The sequence below is a fragment of the Dipodomys merriami genome, unplaced genomic scaffold (assembly GCF_024711535.1).
Source record: "Dipodomys merriami isolate MVZ:Mamm:240054 unplaced genomic scaffold, mDipMer1.0.p SCAF_38, whole genome shotgun sequence".
NCBI classification, from domain to species: domain Eukaryota; kingdom Metazoa; phylum Chordata; class Mammalia; order Rodentia; family Heteromyidae; genus Dipodomys; species Dipodomys merriami.
The window spans coordinates 7770361-7797177 of record NW_027205381.1 but is presented as its reverse complement, the minus strand read 5'-3'; the positions used below and the strand labels follow the sequence as shown (position 1 = coordinate 7797177).

The following is a 26817-nucleotide window of genomic DNA, read 5'->3' as shown; positions in this document are numbered from 1 at the left end:
GTTGGTGAGGGATAAACATATTTTGACTAAAAACAAAAAACAATACATATTCTGCAAACCCAACAGAGCCTTATAATATAGCTTTATTCATTGTAATTGTACTACTATTTTGAAGCTTCACAAAAATTATTAACACAATTTTCCTCAGAGTAGGATAAAACTATTCCATTATCACTAATATGTAACAATCCTTTCAGAGATCACAAAGGTAGTGATTGAAGGCCTTATATTTTCACATTTAGTCCTTCTGAGTCTGGAAACAGAAGCTGGAATAATTAAATCCCATACCAGAAATACACATTGATTAATTTCTTTCTCACTGTTGGTGGAAATGAAAATGTGAAAAGTCTTCTAAAAAGCAGGGCTCCTACCTGGGTACTGTCGGATAGTGGACACAGAACTGGTGATTGGGGTGTAGGTGTGTGCGGCCAGTGGGTATGCAGAGGGTGGGTAAGTTGGCAAAAAGTACTGGAACTGAACAGGAACAGACGGTCTAGAAATGCAGCACAGGTCATAGGAAACAGAATCATTACTTTCTTCTTCAGCTTCTCATCACCCTACCCCATTCCTCTTGACATCCTTCTCAAGTGCTATGCCCACTTCTCCCAAATGCATCTTACCCTTAGATCACAGGACATACACTGAGCACAAGTAGCCTTTAAAAACTGTGTGGCTTCTGGGTCTGGGAATGTGGCTTAATGGTATAGTGCTTGCCTAGCATGCATGCAGCCCTGGGTTCCATTTCTCAGTACCACATAAACAGAAAAGGCCAGAAGTGGTGTGTGGCTCAAGTGGTAGAGCACTAGCCATGAGCACAGAAAGGCTCAAGGACAGTGCCCAGGCCCTGAGTTCAAGCTCTAGGACTAGCAAAAAACAAAACACTGTGGGCTTCTGCAAATATCCAGGTCAATAAGTGCAAAACATTTTATTGATGAGTTTTGAGAATAGCGATTTCCCAAACAGCTCACAATAAATAACGGCTCAGCTGTCAGAAGGCTAAGGCAGACTAAGGATTTGAGACCAGTGTCTGAGACCAACTAGGCAACACAAACACTCAGTAATCCAGTATTTTGCTTGATTCCACATAAAATACACTAAGCTTAGATTTTTTAATGGCAAATTTTATCAAACACACACAAACCTGATAATCCCAACCTTATACAAACAAGATTCACAAAGCAGAAAGATGTGATCCACCTTGTTTTTGAATTTAAGAAATATTCCCTTAAGACAAATTGAAAAGGGACAAATTGAAAGAGAATATAAGACCAAGAAACTGTATTTGCTATAGATGCAAGAATTACTAATAAAACTAGATGAAGTACCATGTAAAATTCAATACATCATGACCAATAGGTTTAACAGCAAGATAGGAATAATCCAATATCAGTATTTCTATTCATGTTTTAGATTATTTACAAATCTTAAGGAAGCATGCATTTGAAATTGTAACCCCTCTGTACAGTATGTTCACAAATAAAATTAAATTAAATTAAAAAAAAAAAGCATGCATTTGAAATGTTGCTTTATATATGTGTCATACATAAACATATAAAATCAGATAGCATTCATGAAGAAAAGAGGAAAGAAACTTTTAACTTCAAACTGAAAATGGTATTTAATAAAACCTTTAATGAAACTTACTATTCAAGGCCAGGAAAAAAATAATTTTACTATACTACATTATACTCTAGTAATCATTACATTAAAAAAAAAAGGTGTCAAGAAAACAAAATGAAAGACCACCTTGTCCATTTTCAAAAAAACTGTCATTATTTGTAGGTGAGAATGTATGCACTTTTATAGGTAAAAGGAACAAGATCAATTTGAAAACCACAAGCCTCCTGCACATATTAATAAGCACAGTAAGAAAAATAAATTAAAAATTATTCAGAGGGCTGGGAAGGTGGCTCAGTGATAGAGTGCTTGCCTTGTATGCATGAAGCCCTGGGTTTGATTCCTCAGCACCACATAAGCAGAAAAATCAGAAGTGGCACTGTGTCTCAAGTGGTAGAGTGCCTACCTTGAGCTAAAGAGCTGAGGGACAGTGCCCAGGCCCAGAATTCAGGCCCCATGACCAACAAAATAAATAAATAAAACTAAAAAAATTACTCAAATCTAAAATCACTTCATGTAAACTGTAGAGGACTCTCATCATGGGAAGAGATACAAATAGGAAATGGGGAGAGAATGAGATTGAATTACAGGTATTAGTATACATTCAAAGGCTCTGATAATGTTATCTTATTCCTACCTCTATCTGTGGGAAGGACCTAAACAAACCAACAAATCTACAGCAAAAGCAGAGACTCCTTTGCAAAACACTATGTCCCAGGGCTTAGTATCATGGGAAATAAGGAAAGGTGTGTAAAAGCAAGATGGTGACCCCCACCCTCCATAAAAGGGCCAAAAGAGACCATTTGAGCATCAAAGTAAGTAGATTAATGAGTTAAAAAAAATCCATAAGCCTATTCTGACCTAAAAGAAAAATGTTCAAAATCAATAAATGTGAGGGATAAGTATCTTCGTATCAGAACGTCAAATTAATAAAGGTGAAGAAAACAACACAAAGTCTCTTTTTAAAAAACGCAGTATTGGCCTTGTAGTTTGTCGGGCAAGCACTCTGCCACACCTCCAGCCCTTTTTGTTTTGGGTTAGTTTACAGAGTCTCTCTCTTTCTGCCCAACACCAAGTACCTGGGATGACAAATAGGAGCCATTATACCTTGCGATCCTACCAATCTCCACCTCCTGAGTAATTAGGATTACTAGTATGAGCCATTAAGCCTATACCCTGAAATTCACTTTTTTGCAATTATCATGCTAATAATTTAGCCATGACAATAAATACTAAAATTGAGTGAAAACTTATTCTTTTTTTTTTTTGGGTCCGGTCATGGGGCTTGAACTCTGGGCCTAGGCGCTGTCCCTCAGCTCTTCAGCTCAAGGCTAGTGCTATACCACTTGAGCCACAGCGCCACTTCCGGCTTTTTTCTTTTTGCTTATGTGGTGCTGAGGAATCAAACCCAGGGCCTCATGCATGCAAGGCAAACACTCTACCACTGAGCCACCTTCCCAGCCCGTGAAAACTTATTCTGAGACAGGATATTTATAGTTTACAAGTGTTTTCATGAAATATTTGTCAATAAAGGAGAAAAATGTGCCTTTATAATAGAAAAATGTGCAACCATCATCTTCACTAACTTAATATTAACCAGTAAAGACATAAACCACTAGCAAGAGCTCTCCAAAGTAATAGTAAGAAACTATCACTTAAGGATAATCCCTCTAAAAATGAACATTCAGAATCCAACCATGAGAAAACAATGTGACAAAACTAAACTGAAGACCATTTTATTAAACAATCTGCCTGTATATATTCTGTCGCTGGGCGCCAGTGGCTCACACCTGTAATCCTACTCAGGAGGCTGAGATCTGAGAAACATGGTTCAAAGTCAGGCTGGGCAGGAAAGTCCATGAGACTCATCTCCAATTAACCATCAGAAAACCAGAAGTGGCACTGTGGCTCAAGTGGTAGAGTGATCGCCTTGAGCTGAAGAGCTGAGGGACAGCACCCAGGCCCAGAGTTTCAAGTCCCATGTCTGACAAAAAAAAGTCAATGTAAGGAGGCTAAAGAACCATTTTTGGTGTCTGTAATTGGTTAAGTAAGAGAATGTACTCTTTTGAGGGGTAATAAATGGTTAAAAGTCAGATATTACAACCTTTACTCTAAAGATCATTAAAAAACAAATTAAGTACAGATGAAAAAATGAATACTAGGAGGAGAATGGCTTGCTGAGTGCTCGTGGCTCATGCCTGTGATTCTAGCCACTTAGGAGGCTGAGATCTGAGGATCTTAGTTCAAAGGCAGCCCAGGCAGGAAAGTCTGTGAGACTCTTATCCCCAGTAAACTACCAGAAAACCAGAAGTGGCACTGTGGCTCAAGTGGTAGAGTGCTTGCTTTGAGCTGAAGAGCTGAGGGACAGTACCCAGGCCCAGAGTTCAAGCCCCACGACCAACAACAACAACAAAAAAGGAGAATGGCTTAACAAAAACATCACATTTTATAACACTAAAAAGGAAATTACACAATTTTATTGTCATGGAGAAAATATGAAAAGATAAACATATACTGTGTTTGCGAGATTTTTTTGGCTTGACTAAAAACAAAAACAAAGGAGCAGCATAACTGGCACATTGTGTTGCCTACCTGTTGTCACTTCGTGTTTCCATGGCTACAGGATTTGGAGAGGCCCGATGTCCTGAAATGGGAATCAGGCTATTTCTCTCGGCAGGGTAGTCAGGCTGGATTCGAGGAGAAGTGTGTGTGATCTGCTGAGGCACCACTTTAGCTAAAACAGTAATATCCAAGTCTATTACCATTCATATGCTTTCACTGGCATGCCAAAACATTCTGGGCTGGTAGTATGCTTATAAATACAAATAGTTTTAAACCTGGATTTTCAGGTTTTGTTGTTGGTGGTGGTGGTTGTGGGCCTTGAGCTCTGGGCCTGGGCGCCGTTCCTGAGCTCTTCAGCACAAGGCAAGCGCTCTACCACTTGAGCCACAGTGACACTTCCGGTTTTCTGGTGGTTAATTGGAGATAAGAGTCTCACAGACTTACCTGCCCGGGCTGGCTTTGAACCGTGATCCTCAGATCTCAGCCTCCTGAGTAGCTAGGATTACAGGCGTGAGCCACCGGCGCCCGGCTGGATTTTCAGTTTTAAGCAAAATAGAAAATTACAGATGACTACAAAAGGCTTAACTGAATTATTTCCATGTAATAATCCACTGATATTCATATTATTATTTTTGTTAATACTTAAGAAAGAGAAAGAAAAAAAAGAGGGAAGGAGGAAAGGGAGAAGGGAGGGAAGAAGAAAGAGAGACAGAGAGAAAGAAAAAAACAGAAGAAAGACTAAAAAAGTAAACTATTTAAAAGAAACAAAAAAACCAACAAAAACAACAAAGACATTAGCTTCTTCTTTGGACTCAGGCTTTTCTTTCATGATCCCACACACACTTATTGGTAACAACTGCTGAATTCCAGATTTAATCTTATTTGGAGAAGCCAAGTAAAACTTGGAAAGAACTACTTAATATACTCTGTACACTGCTAACTTGAAAAATCAGTGCCCTAGGATTCTATCAGGCGTCCTTTCTCAACTGATACACCTTTTTAGAGTGATCCTAACAGTAACAAGAAAATGTTTGAATTATTACATTAAAACAAACAAACAAACTACAGCCCGAACTTGCTGGGATTTAGGAATAAGCACACTTTAGCTTACTCTCTGGTGCTTTTAGTGAGTTTACTTCCAATGTGGCTTCTTAGGCAGGCACAGGACACTAATAAGAATCCACCTCTTACAGACCATTCTAGAGAGTGGTGGGTCACCTCGCTTGTAGTTTTTTAAGCTTCTTCGGGCTGCAACTACCCTAGGGAAGCTCCTGAACACAAAAGTTAGGAGAATGGGGCTTGGCTCTGTTCATAAAGCCCTGAGGACAGTGGATGACACTCAACTGAAGGCAGAAAATGGTCTGATCATCATTTTCAGAATGTGAAACAATCCACGGTCTTTTCCTACAAGTATATTAATGCTAAAGCAATACAAATACACAAAAGAAAAGTGCATTAACTTGAATGTGAGAATTCAGTCTTTACTGTCAAGTTACGATGAGCAGTAATGTGAAAAGGACCACCAGCTTTTTTAAAAAGGACTAGTGTGGGGTTGAACACATACATAAGAGCTGGCATGGCCTGCCTACCTAGAGAAGTAGGAACTCCTATCATTATCCCAGAAACGCATCCTCAGAGTTTTCTGCAAGGGGAAACTAGCCTGTCATATACGGAAGGAAGAACTGGGAAGGTAGGGAAGACATACATCAATATCAGGTCCCCAGACATCAAACAGTGCAGTATGTCAGGACAACCTCTTCAGAAAAAAGCATTCTTTTTTTATTTTTATTTTTGTCAGTCGTGGGGTTTGAACTATGGGCCTGGATGCTGTCCCTCAGCTCTTCAGCTCAAGGCTAGAGGCACAGTGCCACTTCCAGCTTTTTCTGCTTATGTGATGTTGAGGAATCGAACCCAGGACCTCATGCATGCAAGGCAAGCACTCTACCACTGAGCCACATTCCCAGCCCCAGAAAAAGCATTCTTATGGGGGCTGGGAAGGTGGCTCAGTGGTAGAGCACTTGCCTTGCATGCATGAGGCCCTGGGTTCAGTTCCTCAGCACCACATAAGCAAAAAGAAAAAAGCCGGAAGTGGTGCTGTGGCTCAAGTGATAGAATGCTAGCCTTGAGCTGAAGACCTGAGGGACAGCACCCAGGCTCAGAGTTCAGGCCCCATGACCGGACCCCCCCCCCCCAAAAAAAAGCAGTCTTACTTCTGAGTACATCATATTTTTAGAAATAAAAAAACAATAAAAGTAGGGCAGCTATGTCATATTTTTGGAAGTAGAGAATGACATGCTGATTATAAGGATGGAGACACTTTCAAAACTAAGACCTGTGGATCCCATGTCTTAGAGAGCAGTGTTCTCTGCCTTCTAGGCCCCAGCCTCTGCTTTGAAATGGTGGCAATGAGAAATCAGCCATAGGCCAAGTCCATCTTGCTGTCATTTTCTGAATGGCTTGTGAGCTAATATTGGACTTATTTCCATTTTTAAATGGTTGGGAGAAAAGAAATCCAAACAGTATTTCCTGATAGATGAAAATGATATAAAACTCAAATTACTATGTTCACAAGTAATGTCTTCTGGATGGCAATCACATCCTTTGCTCATACAGATGCTTATAAACAGGTGTGTGGCTGCTCTCATGATATAAAAGCAGAATCAAGAAGTTGTGACACAGAGCTTTGTAGTTTTCAAAGCCTAACTCATTATCTGGCCTTTCAGAAAAATAACTCATTCTTTGTTCTTGGTTTGGCTGTCACAAACTTATAAAGAAATGTTTTGTTTTTGAGATAAGGTCTCACTATGTAGTCCAGGCTGCCCTCAAATTCAAGATCCTCCTGCCTATGTCTTCCAAGTGCTGGGATAACAGAGGTGTGCCACCATGCCCAGCAAGAGATTTTATTTCATATATTCAAAGTATCCACTACTTTAAAAAGGGAATAAATAGGTGGTTGGGGATTTGGTAAATTCAAGGCCCCCAGTTCAGTCCTTAGCTCTGCTGGGGACTGGGTGGAAGGAGAGTTAAACAGAACTCAAAAGAAATGAGTGGTCATGAGCCCTTGGAATAGCACTCAAATGGGAATGGAAGGTGGCCAACACCCACTTAGTGCTTTTCCTACTATTCCACCTAGAGATTTTCCTCCATCATCTATTTTCCTAAAACAAAGTATGCAAGTTCTTATTTTTCCTTTATCTTTTTTTCTGTTAGTATATGTATTTTATTCCTAAATAAGTTCACATAGAAGGGGTGGCTTAACGAGTAGGGAAGTAAAAAAACTCAGTAAACATTCAATTACTGAGTACTTAGAAGAAAACCATTACCCTCTTTTTCCCCTACCATCAGTATCAAATCTGTATGAAAATATTAAAAACCAAAGCCTTTGTTGTGAAGGCCTGATCACCCAGGCTGAAAATTTCCTCATAGATTTCTGTATGAAGGCACACAACACTTACCAACTGGGATGTTTGAGGTGGTCACAGCAGTAGCGTGGGACGAATGGGAGGGCATCGTCATGGTAACAATTGTGCTGGTAGGAGCTTGTGTGTGTGACACAGATCCTGAAAAGAAGAAGAAAGAAATTCCTTAGCAATGGTCTTTACATACATTTCACATTATAAAGATCCTTATGAAAGCTCTTTAAAAAAGAATTTGTCTAGCTTGTTTTCTCTGAAGGTAGGATGAGAAATTAGCTCACCACTTACACTTCCTTTTCTCCTGGTAGGAAGAGCAGGGCCACTGACTTACCAGCTGTGGTTGCTGAAGGAAGGGTGTTGGTTGCCAAAATAGGCGCCACGGTTGCCGCAGCCACTGGTGTGCCCGTGCTGAAGATGGTTTTCTGTGAAGGGAACCCCATGCAGTTACCACCAGAACCCGGCCCGCTCCATCATCAATGCATACGGCCATTGCCTCAGTGAACAGTGCATGGTTGCTGCAGCCACTTGGGTGACAGTACTGGAATTGGTTTTCTGCGAAGGGAACCTTGTGCAGAGTTACAACCAGAACCCGACCTACTCTACCCAGTCTAAAAGTGACCATCAATGAACATGGACAAGGCTTCAGTAAGCTATGTGCAGTTCTGCATTACTCTATCACACACACAAGTTGTTCTTCACCTCTTGTTTTACCTGAGCCATAGTATGAAGCTGCTGTTTTGGTGTCCCTAATGCAGGGTGAGAGGGGAGAGTGATTCGTGTGGTCACATCTCGTGCCTGGGCAGGACGCTGAATACTAATTGCTGCAGATGGTGGATGCTGGATAGACAAAGTAGGCCGACTGAAAAGACAAAAAAGATATTTTGTGATTCATAAGTTGTACACAATGCAGGCAACCAAGGTCATTTACTATCTTGTGCTAGATAACTGTAATATATATTTTATTTTTCATGGGCCTGTGAAGTCCACAGCTAATGCATTGCTTGCTTTTCAATTCTACCATTAAATAACTGACTCATTGAATCTCTCTCCTGAAATTGCCAAGTCTTTTTGAAAATATCAATGTGTACTACAAACTGAATAAATTATTAGTCAAGATACAGCTAATCAACATGCTATAACAGAATTGGGGGGCATGGCCTAAAAACATGATTTCCGGGCTGGGAAGGTGGCTCAGTGGTAGAGTGCTTGCCTTGCATGCCAGAGGCTCTGGGTTCGATTCCTCAGCACCACATAAGCAAAAAGCCGGAAGTGGCGCTGTGGCTCAAGTGGTAGAGCGCAAGCCTTGAGCTGAAGAGCTGAGGGACAGCGCCCAGGCCCCACAACCGGACCCCCCCCCCAAAAAAAAAGACATGATTTCCATCCCTAGTACTGCAAACAACTCCAATATGATTCCCCTCCCCTCCCAGAACCAAGGATGCAATCCAGGGCTTCACACACACTATGCCAGTCCTCTACCACTGTGCTACACACTCCCCTACACTACAAAATGACTTTGAGTAAACATTGTATATGTCGCTCTAGAAAAATCTGAAGATATACAATAAAATTCTCACATTATGAGTTTTGACAAGTTCCCGAAGAGAAAATTACGGACAACCACCATTATGAGCAACTAACTGAACCCTAGAAGGACTGACATTCTCCTTAATTTTTCTTTTTTGCCAGTCCTGGGCACTGTCCCTGACCTTCTTTTTTTTTTTTTAATGTCTTTATTAAGATTAAGTGATTATATAAATTTCACAATATTGTGGGATAGTGATATTTATTTAGTTAAAGTCACAAATACATTTTAACCTTCACAAAGTGAATTGTCATTATCATGATCTATAAAGCTTGTGAACTTTACAAACTTTGACAATACAACTATTTCTTCCAAATTGGGTGATACGTACATTTCTTTTCTTTTGCTTAATGTAAGCTGTTCCCTCTTTCTCTCTCATTCCCTCCCTCCCATCGCTGCCCTTGAGTTTACTTAGTTTACTTTCATCAATGTCCAGTGCAGCTGATGGACCCTCTGCTGTATTTTATCACCTGTTTCCTTCTGACTCTGTGCCTTCCTCCTAGCTTCCCTCAGATATGTACATGTATATCCATATGCCAAGAACATAGAGTCATCTAAAAACAATATGACAAATTAAGAAGAGGTCATTTCTTGAGTCCTGTTTTCTTTGTCATATATTACTGCATTTGTTTTTTTTTTTTTTCCCCTGGTTGTGATACCTGAACTGTGGGCCTGGGCACTGTCCCTCAGCTCTTCAGCTCAAGTCTAGTGCACTACTACTTAAGCCACAGCACCACTCCTAGCCTTTTCTGCTTATGTGGTGCTGAGGAATAGAGCCCAGGGCCTCTTGCATGCTAGGCAAGCACTCTACCACTGAGCCACCTTCCCAGCCCATCTTGCTGTGTTTTGAATTTAACATCCACATATCAGGTGAGCATGTGCCATTTGTCTCTCTGATCTTGGCTTATTTCGCTAAACATGATTTGTTCTAGTTCCACCCTGAGATTCTTTTGCTCAAGGCTAGCACTCTACCACTTGATCTGCAGTGCCACTTCTGGGTTTTTCTGTTAATATAGTACTGAGGAATAGAACCCAGGGCTTCATGCATGCTATGCAAGCACTCTACGACTGAGCCACATTCCCAACCCTTTCCCCCTAATTTTACATCATTTCTTATCAGATGGAAGAACATTCTGAAAGGGTTATGAATTTAAAATTATGATTGGTGGCTCATGCCTATAATCCTAGCTACTCAGGAGACTGAGATCTGAGGATCACAGCTCAAAGCCAGCCTGGGCAGGAAAGTCCATGAGACTCTTATCTCCAATAAACCATCAGAAAACCGGAAGTGGCGCTGTGGCTCGAGTTATAGTGTAGTGCTAGCCTTAAGCTAAAGAGCTGAGGGACAGCGCCCAGGCCCAGAGTTTAAGCCCCACGACTGACAAAAACAAAAAATTATGATTAACTGATGATTAAAAGGGATACCAAACCAGTGAGCCAAATTAACTGAGCAAGCTAAAGAAAGTACAACAGTGACAAAAAGACTTAACAACACAATAAGCTGTCTTCTCAAATTAGAAGTAAAAATTAACTACTCAATAAATGGTGTTGGGAGCCAAGTGTACTTGCATATGCTTGCATTTCCCACTACTGGAGAGGCTAAGGTAGATCACTTGAGCTCAAGAGTTTGAGACCAGTCTGAGCAACATACAGACTGTTTCAAGGGAAAAAAAAGTTTTAGGAAGATTATATAGTCATTTGGAAAAAATACACTGCCCACCAGGAAAAATCTACTGAAAGACTCAAAGCCTTAAGGTGACTAAAAATGTACATGAAACAAAGACGGAGTCTTTGGTAACCTTGAAGTAGGGGAGAACTTTTTCTAACTATCAAAAGCGTTTGGGTATGGGAAGATACTTCAACGTTATAATGCCTGAGTTTCAGCCTCAGGGAAGAAAACAAATAAAGCTTCCTAAATTCAAAAGTTTTGAAAGATAACATTGATAAACTTGATCACATGAACAAACAAGAAAACCTCCTCCTTGGCAAAACATACATGCAAAATAGATAAAGGGAAGGAAATATATTCTCCTTTTTTTTTGGTAGGTTGTGGGGCCTGAACTCTAGGCCTGGGTGTCCCTCAGCTCTTCAGCTCAAGGCTAGCACTCTACTACTTGAGCCACAATGTCCTTCCAGTTTTCTGAGTGGTTTATTGAAGAGTCTCACGGGCTTTCCTGACTGGGCTGGCTTTGAACGGTGATCCTCAGATCTCAGCCTCCTTAGTAGCTAGGATTACAGGACTGAGCCACCAACACCTGGCTCTCCTTTTTTTTATTTTTTTGGGGGGCCCGGTTGTGGGGCCTGAACTCTGGGCCTGGGCATTGTCCCTCAGCTCTTCAGCTCAAGGCCAGCGCTCTACCAAGCCACAGTGCCACTTCTGGCTTTTTTCTTTTTGCTTGTGGTACTGAGGAATCGAACCCAGGGCCTCATGCATGTTAGGCAAGTGCTCTACCACTGAGCCACCTTCCCAGCCCCTCTCCTTTTTTTTTTTGAACAAGGTCTCACTATGTTGCCCAGGCTGGTTTTAAAAGAAACTCCTGACTTAGGATCCCAAATAGCCAGTACTACATATGCATGCTACAAGCTCACTCTCACATGTTTAAAAAGAGAAACACAGATGAATGCAGGGGCACAAGCCTATAATCCCAGCACTTGGGAAGTGACGTAGGGTTTTACCAAACCTGGGACTTGAACTAAGAGTCTGAGTGGTGTTCCTAAGCTTTTTTGCTCAAGGCAAGTGCTCTATCACTTGAGCCATACCTCCACTTTGGGCTTTTTGGTGGTTATCTATTTCTTTTTTTTTATTGTGAAAATACTGTACAGAGGGGTTACAATTACATGAGCAAGATAATAAGTATATTTCTTATCAAGCATTGTAGCGTCCTCCTTCGGTGGTTATCTAAAGGTAAGAGTCTCGTGGACCTTCTTGTCTAAGCTAGCTTTGAACTGTGGTCCTCAGATCTTAGCCTCCTGAGTAGCTAGAATTACAGCAGGGGCCACAAATGGCTCTAAGTTTCTGAGTTTGAGCCAACATGGACTATATAGTGAGACCCTATCTCAAAAACCAAAATGAAAATAAAATCAGAAAGAAGCAATATTTAAAATGCAGAGATATTGTTCACCTATCAGATCTTTTAAATATAAAGGGAGAGGCTGGGAATGTGGCTTAGTTGTAGAGTGCTTGCCTAGCATGCATGAAGCCCTGGGTTCTATTCCTCAATACCAAATAACAGAAAAAGCTGGAAGTGGTGCTGTGGCTCAAGTGATAGAATACTAGCCTTGAGCACAGAGAGGCTCAGAGACAGAGCCCAGAGTTCAAGCCCCAGGATTGGCAATAAATAAATAAATAAATACATGCATAGATAAATAAGAGAAAATGTAAAGGGAATATAGACTGGTATAAACCCACAGGTAGGCAATTAGATGGCAGATGTGAAAACTACAATTAGATAACAGTTCTTTTGACCAAATTTGGGAATCTGTTATAGTCTTGCATATATGTAGCAGGACATTAACACATGGTTGTTCACCTGCTATAGTAAAGGGCTGAAAACACTTCAAATGTGTTTTAAAAGGGCTTGACATAGTCTACCAAAAGAATGGAACCTAATGTGTCCAAATGAAATGTTTTCAACATTATGCAAAGTAAAGCAGGATAGAGACTGAACATTCTTAGAGCTTAAAAAGGATAAAAATAAGACCTGCATTTGAATCCGATTGTATTTGTAGTGAGAAACTGCAAATACAATAGGTATACAGAAATAGTTTGAATAGGTGACCTTAAAAGACAGAAAATAAAGCCAGATATGATGGTACATACCTATAATCCCAATAACTCAGGAAGATGAGGCAGAAGGATGGTGAAGCTCAAGGTCAGCCTAGGCTATATAGCCAAAGGTCTCAAAGAAGCAAAGAGGTCTCTTGGACTCTCACTTCTAAGATGGAAGAAAAATTGGGGGAAACCCTCCCCCACCAAAACCCCCACAAAAACCCCCACAAAGACTCTAAGATACTCAGGAAGCTGATATGTAGAGGACTATAATTCAAATTCACCTAAGCAGAAAGTCTTTGAGACTCCATTTCCAATTAACCAGCAAAAACCAAGCTGGAGATGTGTCTCAACTGGTAGAGTAGCAACAATGAAGAAGCAAGCTGAACAAGTGTGAGGCCACTGAGTTTAAGGCCCAGTATCAGAGGAAAAAAAAAAAGGAACAATGATATATCAAAAGTGAGGGCTGGGTGCTAATGGTTCAAACCTGTAATCCTAGCTGAGATTTGAGGATCCTGGTTTGAAGCCAGCCCAGGCAAGAAAGTCCGTGAGACTCTTACTTCCAATAAACTACTCAGAAAAAGCTGGAAGTGGCGTTGTGACTCAAGTGGTAGAGCACTAGCTTTGAGCAAAAGAAGCTCTGGGGTAGCACCCAGGCTCTGAGTTCAAGCCCAGGACTAGACAAAAAAAAAAAAAGCAGTGAAGCTATGTGCAGCCTATTTGTAACAAGGCAGCTGTATCCAAAGTGTATACCTGAGGACAAGGCTATGGAGAAATTATAGCCCATTACTGAGGGGCATACCTGTAATCACAGCACTTGGGAGGCTGATGCAAGAGGATCATGAGTTTGAGGGCAGCCTGGGATGAATGACTAGATCCAATCGCATAAAAGCAGCAATCTGAGTTCAGTGGCAGAGCACATGACAAGCATGTGCAAAGTTTGGAATTTAAACCTGGGAGAACTAGTGCAGCATTAAAACAAAACAAAAATCACTTGAAATACAGTAAAGGCCATAGTTGTTAGGGACATTTCCAAAGTGAACAACTTTGATGCTTGCCTATCTGCTTACCAAGCTGTTTGAAATGATGTTCCTGAATGAGTTGTGCCAGTCACAGCCAGATGGTCAGGAATGAATCCTGTGATACTTCAAAACAGAACAGTCCTACCCTAATTTAGACCTGCTGGTGCTGCCCCAAGACTTCCAAAGTGGAAGGAAGGACTTCCCCATGGAAAGAAATAAGTCCCTAATTACTGAAGAAAACCATCATCTGAGAGAGCTGGAAATTAAACTGGAAGAAAAAAGGGCAAAGGAACAGAAACACAAGAATGTGGTAGACGGAGGACAAAGGACAGAGTAACTTATTACATGCCTTGTTGTGCTATTCTATTTTGGATGCATGTGAATCTGGAAGGGAGTTGGGGCCACAGCCAAGTGGTGGAGCTTATCTAATGTGTGTGCAAGGTCCTGGGTTCAATCCAGATGCACAAAATTATCAGTACATACATATACTTGATGACAATTAATAATTACCATTGCTTTATGTATTGTACTGTTTTATTTTTCTAGAGTGTATGCCTACTACTAGAATAAGGTGTACTGTAAAGCAGATACATCATTTTGTATTGACAGCAACCTCATATATCTGTCTGATGTTTACTGTATTTCTACTGTATTGAGACCACATGCAGTGGTTCTAACATCTAGGTTTGTGTAAGCATACTCTATAATGCCCAAACAATGATGAAATTGTCTAACAATGAGTTTCTTACAACATGACCCCACTGTTAAGCCATGTGTGACAACAACACAAACAATAGCAATAACAAAAATGCCCATCAGCCCATCATAATGCAGCCAAAATAGAAGACTAGAAGCATTATGTACTGATCTGGAGTCATCACCAGAAAATACTGTCACAGAAGAATGCAAGGAACAAAGCAATGTACATAGTATACTACATTTTTTTTTGGGGGGGGGTCCGGTCGTGGGGCCTTAACTCTGGGCCTGGACGCTGTCCCTCAGCTCTTCAGCTCAAGGCTAGAGCTCTACCACTTGCGCCACAGCGCCACTTCTGGCTTTTTTCTTTTTTTGCTTATGTGGTACTGAGGAATCGAACCCAGGGCCTCAGGCATGCAAGGCAAGCGCTCTACCACTGAGCCACCTTCCCAGCCCGTATATTACATTTTTTGCAAGAAAGAAGAGGAAAGAGGCCAGGCACTGGTGGCTCACGCCTGTAATCCTAGCTGAGAAGGCTGAGATCTGAAAATTGCGGTTCACAGCCAGCCCAGGAAGGAAAATTCATGAGACTCTTTTCTCCAATTAACCCCACCAGAAAACCAGAAGTGGAGCTATGTGTCAAAGTGGTAGAGTGGTAGCCTTGAGCAAAAGAGCTCAAGTACAGAGCCCAAACCCTGAGTTCAAGCCCCATGACCAATAAAGAAAAAAAAAAAGAGAAAATAGGAAAAAAGATGTAATTGCATTTTTGCAAAAGTGACAAGCAAAGAACGGTGACCTCCCAAGAGCAGATGGCAAAACTTGGGAGGGGACAGAAAGATACACAAGGCCATCTTTTTATGCAGCTTTGACTTTGTAAAACAAATTCAGCAACTCTCATTATCTAATAAATTGTAATAAAGAAACAGTGAGAGGATAGCCAAAAAACCAACAGTATGTTGCCTTACAAAGCAAAGGGAGTAGAATCTAAGAAACTGATACTGAGAGGGGACAGAGAACAGAGTGATACTACTTACTAAGTACCTTCTTACATTTTCATATTTTGAAACCATGTGAATGTAAATGAAAAAAACAAAAGGTTACTAAATATCCCTTAGGGAAAAAAAATCCACTTCACGTGACCTTCTCACTCTGATAGAATTATTAGTAATGATATATAGAAAATTAGAAAGTAAAGGGTTAATTTATGACAAGTGGACATGTGACGCTTTTTTGTATTTTTATATGATTAAAAAAAGGTGAAAGTGGTTATGCTAATTTTTCTTTAAAAAACAAGATTTTTAGTGCAAGAAAAAAAATTCACAAGTCTATAAGAAAGCTTGCTTGTTTTGTTTTGTGAAAAAGTCTCACAATATAGACTCTCTGGATCTTAAATAGGCATCCTACTTCAACCTCCTGAGTATTAGAACTACAGACATGAAGCACCACACCTAGCAAGGGAACAGGAGGAACAAGAGGCAGTAATAAAGCAGAATCTGGATAGGTTACAAAGGTTATGAAGCAAAGGCCACAAGAATGAGGCAGGAATCACAGACAAAGGGTAAGTGGAAACACAGTGTGTACTACAACCCAGGAATGAGAGAGCATTTTTTTATTTTTAGCTTTTGTGGAATTCAGAGCCTTGTCCCTGCTAGACATACATTCTACTACTTGAACCACATCTTCATCCCTTTTTGCTGTAGTCATTATTGAAATAGGGCCACAATTTATGCTCAGTCCATTCTGGACCATGATGGTACTATTTAAGGTTTCCCCCACTTTTAGGGTAACAGTTATGCAGTGTGTACCCAGCTGTTTCTCTACTGAGATGGGGTCCCTCAAAACTTGTTCCAGGGCTAGAACAGAACTGTGGTATTCCTGATCCCAGTCTATCATGTATTTGGGATAACAGGTATGCCCCACTGTGTCTAGCTACTGGTTGAGGTGGAGGTCTCATGAACTTTTTGTCTCAGCTGGCCTCTGACAACTTTCTCCCAAAGATTATGAGCACAAGCATCCAACTGAGGTTTCACCATCTGAGTGGTCTATTTTCACTGGTAGGAGAGAAGTAGTGGCCAACAACAATCTAACAGGACATAGGGTCTTTAAAAAAATTCTTCTTATCCAGTATATAGCCCAAGCTATGCCAAGAACTAATTACAAATAAAGGATTCAAAGTAAAGAAAATTTAGTCAAGATGGTAACTCAGAAGAGAACCAGAACACAATCTATCTAAAGAAAATAAAAGAAGCAAAAGAGGTAGAAAGAAACTAGGGACACACTCTAAGTGCTTTCTTTGGGTAGTTGAAAATTATGTCATGAATTTTAAAACTTAACTATCTATGAAGTGAAAATACAGTACAAAGATGTGAAGGATGAAATAAATAAGCAGAGCTCGACAGAAATAAGAGACAACTGTTCAGCTATTTCAGGAATAAAAGCAAAATTAAGGTGAACATGGTGAGACAATGCTGAACACAGACAAAAAGGAGTCAAAGCATGCTCCCAGTTACTTGGTTTTGAGTCCAGGAGTCTTAACTTGGGCAACTTAGCAAGATTCCATCCCAAAACATAAAATAAATCAGTAAGAGTTGGAAAGGATCATGAGCAAAATCTAAAGAGAAAAAAACCTTTTAAGAGATAAGGAAGTCAAGTGAAAAGACACAACATACATATAATTGGACATTCCCACTCAGTAAAATAGAATTGAGCGAATATATAAAGGAAGATTTCAAGAAAAAAACTGAAGAAAATGTTTTATATACTTTTTTGGTTTTTTTTTTTGTTGTTGGTCATGGGGCTTGACCTCTAGGCCTGAGTGCTGTCCCTCAGCTCTTCAGCTCAAGGCTAGCACTTGAGCTACAGTGCCACTTCCGGTTTTCTGGTTGTTTATTGGAGATAAGAGTTTCATGGACTCGAATGCTTTTTCTGCATCTATTGAGATAACCATGTGGTTCTTATCCTTGCTCCTGTTGATGTGATGAATAATATTAATTGAGGGCTGGGAAGGTGGCTCAGTGGTAGAGCGCTTGCCTTGCATGCTCAAGGCCCTGGGTTCGATTCCTCAGCACCACATAAGCAAAAAGAAAAAAGCCGGAAGTGGCGCTGTGGCTCAAGTGGTAGAACGCTAGCCTTGAGCTGAAGAGCTGAGGGACAGTGCCCAGGCCCAGAGTTCAGGCCCCACGACTGGAAATAAAAAAAAAAAAAAAAAAAAAATTAATTGATTTGCAAATATTGAACCAGCTTTGCATCTCTGAAATGAATCCTGTTTGATCATGGTGTATGATTTTTTGGATGAATTGTTGAAGTCGATTGGCCAAAATTTTGTTGAGAAGTTTTGCATCAATGTTCATCAAAGAAATGGGTCTATAGTTCTCTTTCTTTGATGAGTCCCTGCCTGGTTTTGGGATGAGGGTTATGATGGCTTCATAGAATGTGTTCGGTAGTGAACTTTCTCCTTCAATTTCATTGAAGAGTTGGAGGAGTATTGGTGTAAGCTCAGTTTTAAGGCCTTGTAGAATTCCGCTGTAAAACCATCTGGTCCTGGACTTTGGTTGCAGAGCTTCTGCATGGCAAAGGACATAGCTAGCAAGATCAATAGAAAGCCCACGGATTGGGAGAAGATCTTCACTAGCCATACAACGGACAAGGGTCTCATATCTAAAATAAACTTAGAACTCAAAAAATTAAATCCCCCAACAACAAATCTCCAAAAAAACAACTGCCCAATAAATAAGTGGGTTAATGACTTAAAGAGAAACTTCTTTGAAGAAGAAAGAAGGATGGCCAATAGACACATGAAGAAATGCTCAACCTCCCTAGCCATAAAAGAAATGCAAATCAAAACAACATTGAGATACCACCTCACTCCAGTTAGAATGGCAAAAATCAAGAACTCTAATAACAACAGATGCTGGAGGGGATGTGGACAGAAGGGAATCTTAGTTCATTGTTGGGAGTGTAAACTTGTTCAACCACTTTGGAAAGTAGTATGGAGGTTCCTGAAAAGACTCCACATAGAGCTCCCCTATGACCCAGCAGTCCCACTTTTGGGCATTTACCCAAATGTTTACAAACAAGACCATACTAAAGCTACCAGCACAACTATGTTTATTGCAGCATTATTTACCATAGCTAAGATCTGGAACCAACCCAGATGCCCCTCAGTAGATGAATGGATCAAGAAAATGTGGTATATATACACAATGGAATTCTATGCCTCCATCAGAAAGAATGACATTGCCCCATTTGTTAGGAAATGGAAAGACTTGGAAAAAATTATATTAAGTGAAATAAGCCAAGCCCAAAGAAACATAGGTCCCATGATTTCCCTTATTTGCAATATCTAGTATATATATGAGTCAAGCAGAAAAGGTCAGATAAGGTGATGTTAGGAAAATGAACCCTAAGATATGTATTTTAAATGTTTTTTTTTCTCTCATGCATTTGTTTCTAACGCAATTATAAGATTATTTCTTTGTTGCTTTGTATGTCCCTCCCCCACAGTATAACCCCTGCTTTCACTGTATTTGATGTCGGTATAATTTGTGGAGGGGAAGGGGAAAAACAAGTCGTTTAAATAAGGATACAGGTGGACCTGTTGCAACAATGAGATGTACAAGTCGTTATGTCAAAAACGAACTTTACAACTTGGGGGGGGGGGAGGATTGGGTGGGGGAGAGAGGATGGGAAGGGATGGGAAGGGTAAACAAAGGAGGAGGCTACAATGCTTGATAAGAAATGTACTCACTATCTTGTCCATATAATTGTAACCCCTCTGTACAATATTTTCACAATAAAAAAAAATTTTAATAAATAAATAAAAATAAAAAAAACTAGGAGAAAGCAAGAAAAGGGGTTAGAGTGTCCAAAAAGAAATGTACTCTTTACCTGACTTATGTAACTGTAACCATTCTGTATATATCACCTTTATAATAACAATAAATTCTTTTAAAAAATGAAAAAAAAAAAAGTTTCATGGACTCTCCTGCCCGGGCTAGCTTTGACCCTCGATCCTCAGATCTCAGCCTCCTGAGTAGCTAGGATTACAGGCGTGAGCCACCGGCGCCTGGCTTTTTTATATAGTTTTATGCTAAATTCTGAGAAGGTATTTAATATGTTCCCAAACAACTATAAATAATAGTCACTACAATAGTCCTAGTAAATTTGTTAAAGTTAAAAACATAATGTTGGACACTCAAACAAACAAAAAAAAAATCGAGGTCTTTTAGAGGTTAGATAATAAAACAGGCTTAGCTTCAGACTACACCATCACCCAGCTCCAGGAGACAGGGAGAAATATACAACATACTCAAGGAAAAAATATAGAAACACAATTGTATCAACCAAACTGTGACTTATAACAGTATCTTGGAATTGATGCAAAAGATGTGAAAACTCAATTTGTCACTCCTTCAACAAAGGCCTTTTTGGGGCTGATGATATGGTTCAGCAATAGTGTGCATGCTTAGCATGTGTGGGGTACTAGATCTGGTTCCCTAGAACTGGAAAAAAAAAAGGTAATTCCTCTTTGAAGAGTATGAAAATTTCATCATCCAAGCTATGACTTTAAAAAACACAAAATCGGGCTGGGAAGTTGGCTCAGTGGTAGAGCACTTGCCTTGCATGCCTGAGGCCCTGGGTTCGATTCCTCAGCACCACATAAGCAAAAAAGGAAAAAAGCCGGAAGTGGCACTGTGGCTCAAGTGGTAGAGCACTAGCCTTGAGCTGAAGAGCTGAGGGACAGTGCCCAGGCCCAGAGTTCAGGCCCCACGACCGAACCCAAAAAAAAAAAAAAAAAAAAAAAGATAAAAAGCACAAAATCTGACATTATTTAAAGCAAAACAAAAAACAAAAACTAGCAGAATGAGTCAGATTTCTCACTTAAAATTTTTCTGGAACTTCACTTCTATTTTGTATGCCCTGAACCAATTTCATTATATTTGGATAATTTGGTCTTTGAGAATTTGTTAAAACGACTTGGAGCCTGATACATTTCTGGGAGATAAGGCTGTAAATTTTTCTTCCACTTCTTCCACAGAAATTTATCTCCAAGATATGGTTTAGAATGTGGTTTACTGGAGAGTGCTTGCCTAGCATTCATGAAGCCCTGGGTTCAATTCCTCAGTACTAAAGAAACTGAAATAGCCAGAAGTGGCACTATGGCTCATATAGTAGAGTGCTATCCTTGAGCAAAAGAAGCTCAGGGAGGGGCTGGGAAGATGGCTCAGTGGTAGAGTGCTTGCCTTGCATGCCTGAGGCCCTGGGTTCGATTCTTCAGCACCACATAAGCAAAAAGAAAAAAGCCGGAGTGGCGCTTTGGCTCAAGTGGTAGAGTGCTAGCCTTGAGCTGAAGAGCTGAGGGACAGTGCCCAGGCCCAGAGTTCAGGCCCCATGACCGAAGCAAAAAAAAAAAAGAAGCTCAGGGACAGTGCCCAGGTCCTGAGTTCAAGGCCCAGGTCTGGCCTTTGCTATCACCAAAGCCCAAAGAAATTAGACATTAAGAATTTAACATAAACCGGGCGCTGGTGGCTCACGCCTGTAATCCTAGCTACTCAGGAGGCTGAGATATGAGGATCTCGGTTCAAAGCCAGCTCGGTCAGGAAAGATCGTGAGACTCCTATTTCCAATAAACCACCAGAAAACCGGAAGTGGCGCTGTAGCTCAAGTGGTAGAGCACTTGCCTTGAGCTGAAGAGCTGAGGGACAGTGCCCAGGCCCAGAGTTCAAGCCCCACGACCGACAAAAAAAAAAAAAAAAAGAATTTAACATAATATAGATTTAAGTAGAAAAATCATCTGATCATCAGGGTTTTGCCTGTGTAATTCACACTAGCATACCCCTCTGATTATAGAAGGTACACAGTAAGTATCTGTCATATGAGTAAATGTTGAATATACATCTGGCAAAATTCAAGGTCCATTTTTGATTAAAATAATTAACAATATATGGGAAAAGATACTTTGATAATGATTAAAAATAAAAATCCCAACCCTACTTTTTATTTTTTATATCCATGTCAATAAGCACCAACATAACTATTTCTCACACTCCCACATAATTACTCAGTATTCTTCTCAACTCCATCTTCAAAATTTATCCAGATGGGACTGGGAATGTGGCTCAGTGGTAGAGCGCTTGCCTTGCATGCCTGAGGCCCTGGGTTCAATTCCTCAGCACCACATAAGCAAAAAGAAAAAAGCCAGAAGTGGCGCTGTGGCTCAAGTGGTAGAGTGCTAGCCTTGAGCTGAAGAGCTGAGGGACAGTGCCCAGGTCCAGAGTTCAAGCCCCATGACCGGACCCCCCCCAAAAAAAAAATCTATCCAGAACCTAACCATGTCATTGCACTTTTGTCATCATCTCACTCTGTCTACATACCCTCTACATAAATAAAAAATCCCTCTGCTTCCAAATCTACCTCTCCACATGTATTCCACAGAGCAAGCAAGTGGATCACCTACAACTTCAGATCATCACATGTCTCTGCTCAAAACTGCTAAGGCTTCCAGAAAAGTCCAAATCCATAAACTGTTTCAATAGGCCTTTGGTTATCAGGAGACCTTGCCATCTCCTGACCTCTGTCATTCTCCCACTGCTGGCCTTCTTACTGTCCTTGCTGCAAACATACTTCTGTCTCAGGGTTTTTGCACAAACTGTTTCAGATGCCTAGAAAACTCTTCTTTTAAATATTCACATAGCTCCTTTATTACACATTACAGTTTTCTGCTCAGATGTATTCTTATTACCAAAGCTCTTCCTAACCATCTTGAAGTCAGTAGTAATAAACTCCTACACTGCCAATCTATCACACCAAATCCTTTTGTTTTGTTAGTCATGGGGATTGAACTCAGGGCCTGGGCCCTGTCTCTGTGCTTTTACCCTTAGCACTCTACCACTTTGAGGCACAGGTTCCACTTCTGGTTTTTTAGTGGTTAATGGGAGATAAGAGTCTTGGGCTGGGAAGGTGGCTCAGTGGTAGAGTGCTTGCCTTGCATGCATGAGGCCCTGGGTTCGATTCCTCAGCACCACATAAGCAAAAAGAAAAAAAGCCGGAAGTGGCACTGTGGCTCAGGTGGTAGAGTGCTAGCCTTGAGCTGAAGAGCTGAGGGATAGTGCCCAGGCCCAGAGTTCAGGCCCCACGACCGACAAAAAAAAAAGTCTTATGGACTTTCTTGTCCAACCTGGCTTTGAACTTCAGTCTTCAGATTTTAGCCTCTTGAGTAGCTGGGATTACAGGATTGAGCCACCAATACCTGGTTCCAATAACTTTTAATCATGTACAAAATGGTATGTTTACTTATACTAACTCAGTCCCTAAAAATAGGATTTCTATGATGTCAGGAATTGCTTTGTTTGTTCACTACTTTATCCACACCATCTAGAAACACCATGCTATAACATCTACCAAGTTAAAGAATGAAGGACAAACCAACAACAACAAACAACAACCAAAAGCAGAGTACAGAGGCTAGCAAGATGACTACATCCTTTTCCCCACAAATATACCTCAGTGCAGAGTCAGTGGCATGTGCAGCTGTTGTTGTAATGACAGGAGATTGGGCTCGGGTGGCTGAGACAGTTGCTACTACAGCAGGGGGGATTGTACTAGAGGTGGTCACAGGTGGCCGAGACTGCAAAAGGAAGAGAGAAAACATTGAATTTAAAACAAAAGGCAGAGTTGGGTGCCGGTGGCTCACACCTATAATCCTAGTCACCAGAAAACTGGAAGTGGTACTGTGGCTCAAATGGTAGAGCACTCACCGTGAGCTGAAGAGCTGAGGGATAACACCCAAGCCCACAGTTCAAGCCCCAGGACCGACCAAAAAAATAAATTAATTTAAAAAAAATAAAAGGCAAAAGATCCTGATAGCCAAAAGGAAAACTTGGAAAGTTTCACCTCCTGATGCGTATATCTGTGTCAAATGACAGTAAATCTTCCCCATTCTAAGCATGTTTCCAGATAAATTGTTCTAAGACCAAGAGTTAGAATATGAAAAAATTCTTTTCTCTGTGTGTGTGCTGGTCTTGGGTCTTGAACTCAGGGCCTCAGAACTGTCCTTAAATTTTTGGCTCAAGGATAGTGCTCTACCACTTGAGCCACACCTCCATTTCCAGATTTTTGGTGGTTAATCAGAGATAAGAATCTCACGGATTTTTCCTGCTTGGGCTGGCTTTGAACCATGATCCTTATCCGATCTCAGCCTCTTGAATAGTTAGGCTTAGTTGTTAGCTACCAGTGCTCAGCTAAAAATTTCTATTTTCTTGACCAAAAATACTTAAAAGTTGTGGCCAATATTTTGCCAAATGCTAGGGGAATGAATAACAAAGCTATTGCACTTACTGATTCTAACTTCCCCCCCAAAAAATTCCAGAAAAATAAAGTCACAAAATACTACAAAAGAAACAAGTAAACTGAAGAAAATCACATTAAAGTCAGATTCCATTTTCTTAATTAGTCTATTTATTAACTAAGTTAATCTATTTATTATTAACTCATTGTCCAAAGGGGTTACAATTCCATACATCAGGTAATGAGTACAATGCTTCTTGGTCAATGTCACCTCTCCCTTCATTCTCTTTCATCTCCTCCTCCTGTCTCTACCCTCAAGTTATATCATCCAATTTTAGCATAATGTACATCAAATATAAAGACATTTGCTTACTCTTCCTCCCTCTATTCCTGTGCCTCTCCCTTTGCCATTCCCCGTGCCAAACATGTTTAGACTTTCTGGCATTCATTTCAATAAATTAGTTTTTCAGGGGAGTTATGCTATTGAATTCCTCCCCTAAGTATACCATCTTTAATAAGTTTGTGTGTTACATGTTATCATGCCTAGGTGTATTTTAGATCTAGCTTACACATATGAGAGAAAAACATGTACCGTTTCTCTCTGAGCCTGGCTTACTTCAATTAACTCCAATTGTTTGTGGTCCATCCATTTCCCTGCAAATGACATATAGTACTCTTTCTAATGTATGAGTAAAATTCCATTTATATATGTACCACATTTTTTTATCCCCTTATCCATTTTAGGGCATCTGGGCTGTTTCTACAACTTGGTCATTGTGAATAGCAGCACTGAATATGAATGTGGCAAATGTCTTCACCATATCCTTGAAGTCAGGTTTCATTTTTATTCAACATAATAGAACTGTCTCTATTAGGCCTCAGAATCAAGTTTATCAATAGCATCTAGGAGCCTAAATGGTATAGGCAATTTTCACCAGAATCTACACTATTCTCATGTCCTAAGCCAAGTAATTCAACACGATACCTATACTTTATTCATTTGTTCTCTCTTCCACTAAATGGGAGGCTTTTTTAGGGAGTGCTTATATATGTCATGTGAGTTACAAACATTATTATGACCACTAATCTTGGGATGTTCACATATAAGGAATATGGCTGAAGGAATGTATATTTATAACCTACTGTAGAATTTCATGCATTGTACAACATGAGATTTGATGTTAAGGGTTTAGATAAAACATCTAAATAGGTGGCAAGTTGAATTTAGGAAGTATTATTGCAACCATCAAAATGGAAGAGTTATAAGATGAAAAACAAAATTGTATTTTCTTTGGGTAGTAAGTTCCTCCTTTTCAAATATGACTAGAATAAAAATATTGTCTTAACTCTTAGTAGGAACTGAGATTTAATCCTTCATATCTGAAGTTCCCATGATTTGCCATGGCTCTCAAAATAAGACTTTTTTTTTTTGCTTGTTGGTTGTGGTGCCTGAACTCTGGGCCTGGGCGCTGTCCCTCAGCTCTTCAGCTTAAGGCTAGATCTACCACTTGAGCCACACTTCTAGCTTTTTCTGCTTATGTGGTGCTGAGGCCTCATGCATGGAAGGCAAGCACTGTACCATTGAGCCACCTTCCCAGCCCAACGTAAGACACTTTACCCTACCACATAATCAATTACCTTCCACAGAGAGTCCATGAAGCTAATGGGTAAAGCTGATGGCCCTAAGCCAGGCGCCAGTGGCTCATGCGGTAATCCTAGCTACTCAGGAGGCTGAGATCTGAGGATCACGATTCAAAGCCAGCCCAGGCAGGAAAGTCTGTGAGACTATCTCCAATAAACCACTAGAAAACCAGAAGTGGCACTGTGACTCAAGCAGTACAGCGCTCACTGTGAGCTCAAGAGGCAGGGACATCGCCCAAGCCCAAAGAGTTCAAGTCCCAGGACCAAAAAAAAAAAAAAAAAAGCTGATGGCCCTCAGGCCAAATCAGTATGGAAAAGGCAAAAACAGAGTAACAATATTCTATGTTGGTAATAGAGTCAGTGTGCTCAAAGAAAAGTAATGGCAGGGTACTCAGATTCTTCCCTGTGGTTTTTATACAGATACACAGCCCTAACCTGTATCAGAATATCTATGTATAAAACCTTCATCTAACTGAGCACTGCGGTGGCTCAGACTTGTAATCCTAGCTACCCAGGAGGCTGAGATCTGAGGATATGGTTCAAAGTGTTCAAGCAGTAAAGTCTGTGGACTCTTTACCTCCAATTAACTAGCTAAAAAGCCAGAAGTGGAGACATGGTTCATGTGGTAGAGCATCAGCCTTGAGAAAAAAAGTAAAGCCAGAGTATAAGGCCCTGAGTTCAAGCTCTAGTACTGGTAACAAAAAAACAGAAACCCAAAAAAAAAGAACAACAACAACAAAAAAAACAGAAACCTAAACTGGGACAGAGCAAGACAAGTGGTAACATTTTTCAAAAAGAAATGTACTCTTTACCTGATTTATGTACTGTAAAGTTCTGTTCATCACCTTTTAAACAACAATTAAAAAAAAAAAAACCAACTGGGTGCCGGTGGCTCATGCCTGTAATCCTAGCTACTCAGGAGCTGAGATCTGAGGACTGCGGTTCAAAGCCAGCCGGGGCAGGAAAGTCCGTGAGACTCTTATCTCCAATAAACCACCAGAAAGCTGGAAGTGGCGCTGTAGCTCAAGCGATAGAGCGCTCACCTTGAGCTGAAGAGTGCAGGGATGGCATGCAAGCCCAGAGCTCAAGCCCTACCACCACCAACAAAAAAAAAAACCAAAACAAACCCTTACTTGAAAAATGAGCTCCACCTGAAGACTCATGCACTTCTCCACTGTGACTCTTTTAATAATCTAAGCACTAATAATTTACTCCTGACACATGCAA

The 26817-nt window shown here is 40.5% G+C and overlaps 1 protein-coding gene across 3 annotated transcripts in view; it reads right to left on the bottom strand.

The window, feature by feature from the left end:
- The window catches only part of Sap130 (Sin3A associated protein 130), a 93668-nt gene that overhangs the window by 45950 nt on the left and 20901 nt on the right, over positions 1-26817 (bottom strand). For all 3 annotated transcript variants that reach the window (XM_069989478.1, XM_069989480.1, XM_069989479.1), the window contains exons 7-12: positions 23166-23290; positions 8307-8454; positions 7927-8017; positions 7635-7739; positions 4210-4351; positions 372-493 (exon numbers count right to left, since the gene is read on the bottom strand). In XM_069989478.1, the coding sequence (XP_069845579.1) occupies positions 372-493; positions 4210-4351; positions 7635-7739; positions 7927-8017; positions 8307-8454; positions 23166-23290 (733 nt within the window). The remainder of the gene's footprint in view (positions 1-371; positions 494-4209; positions 4352-7634; positions 7740-7926; positions 8018-8306; positions 8455-23165; positions 23291-26817) is intronic.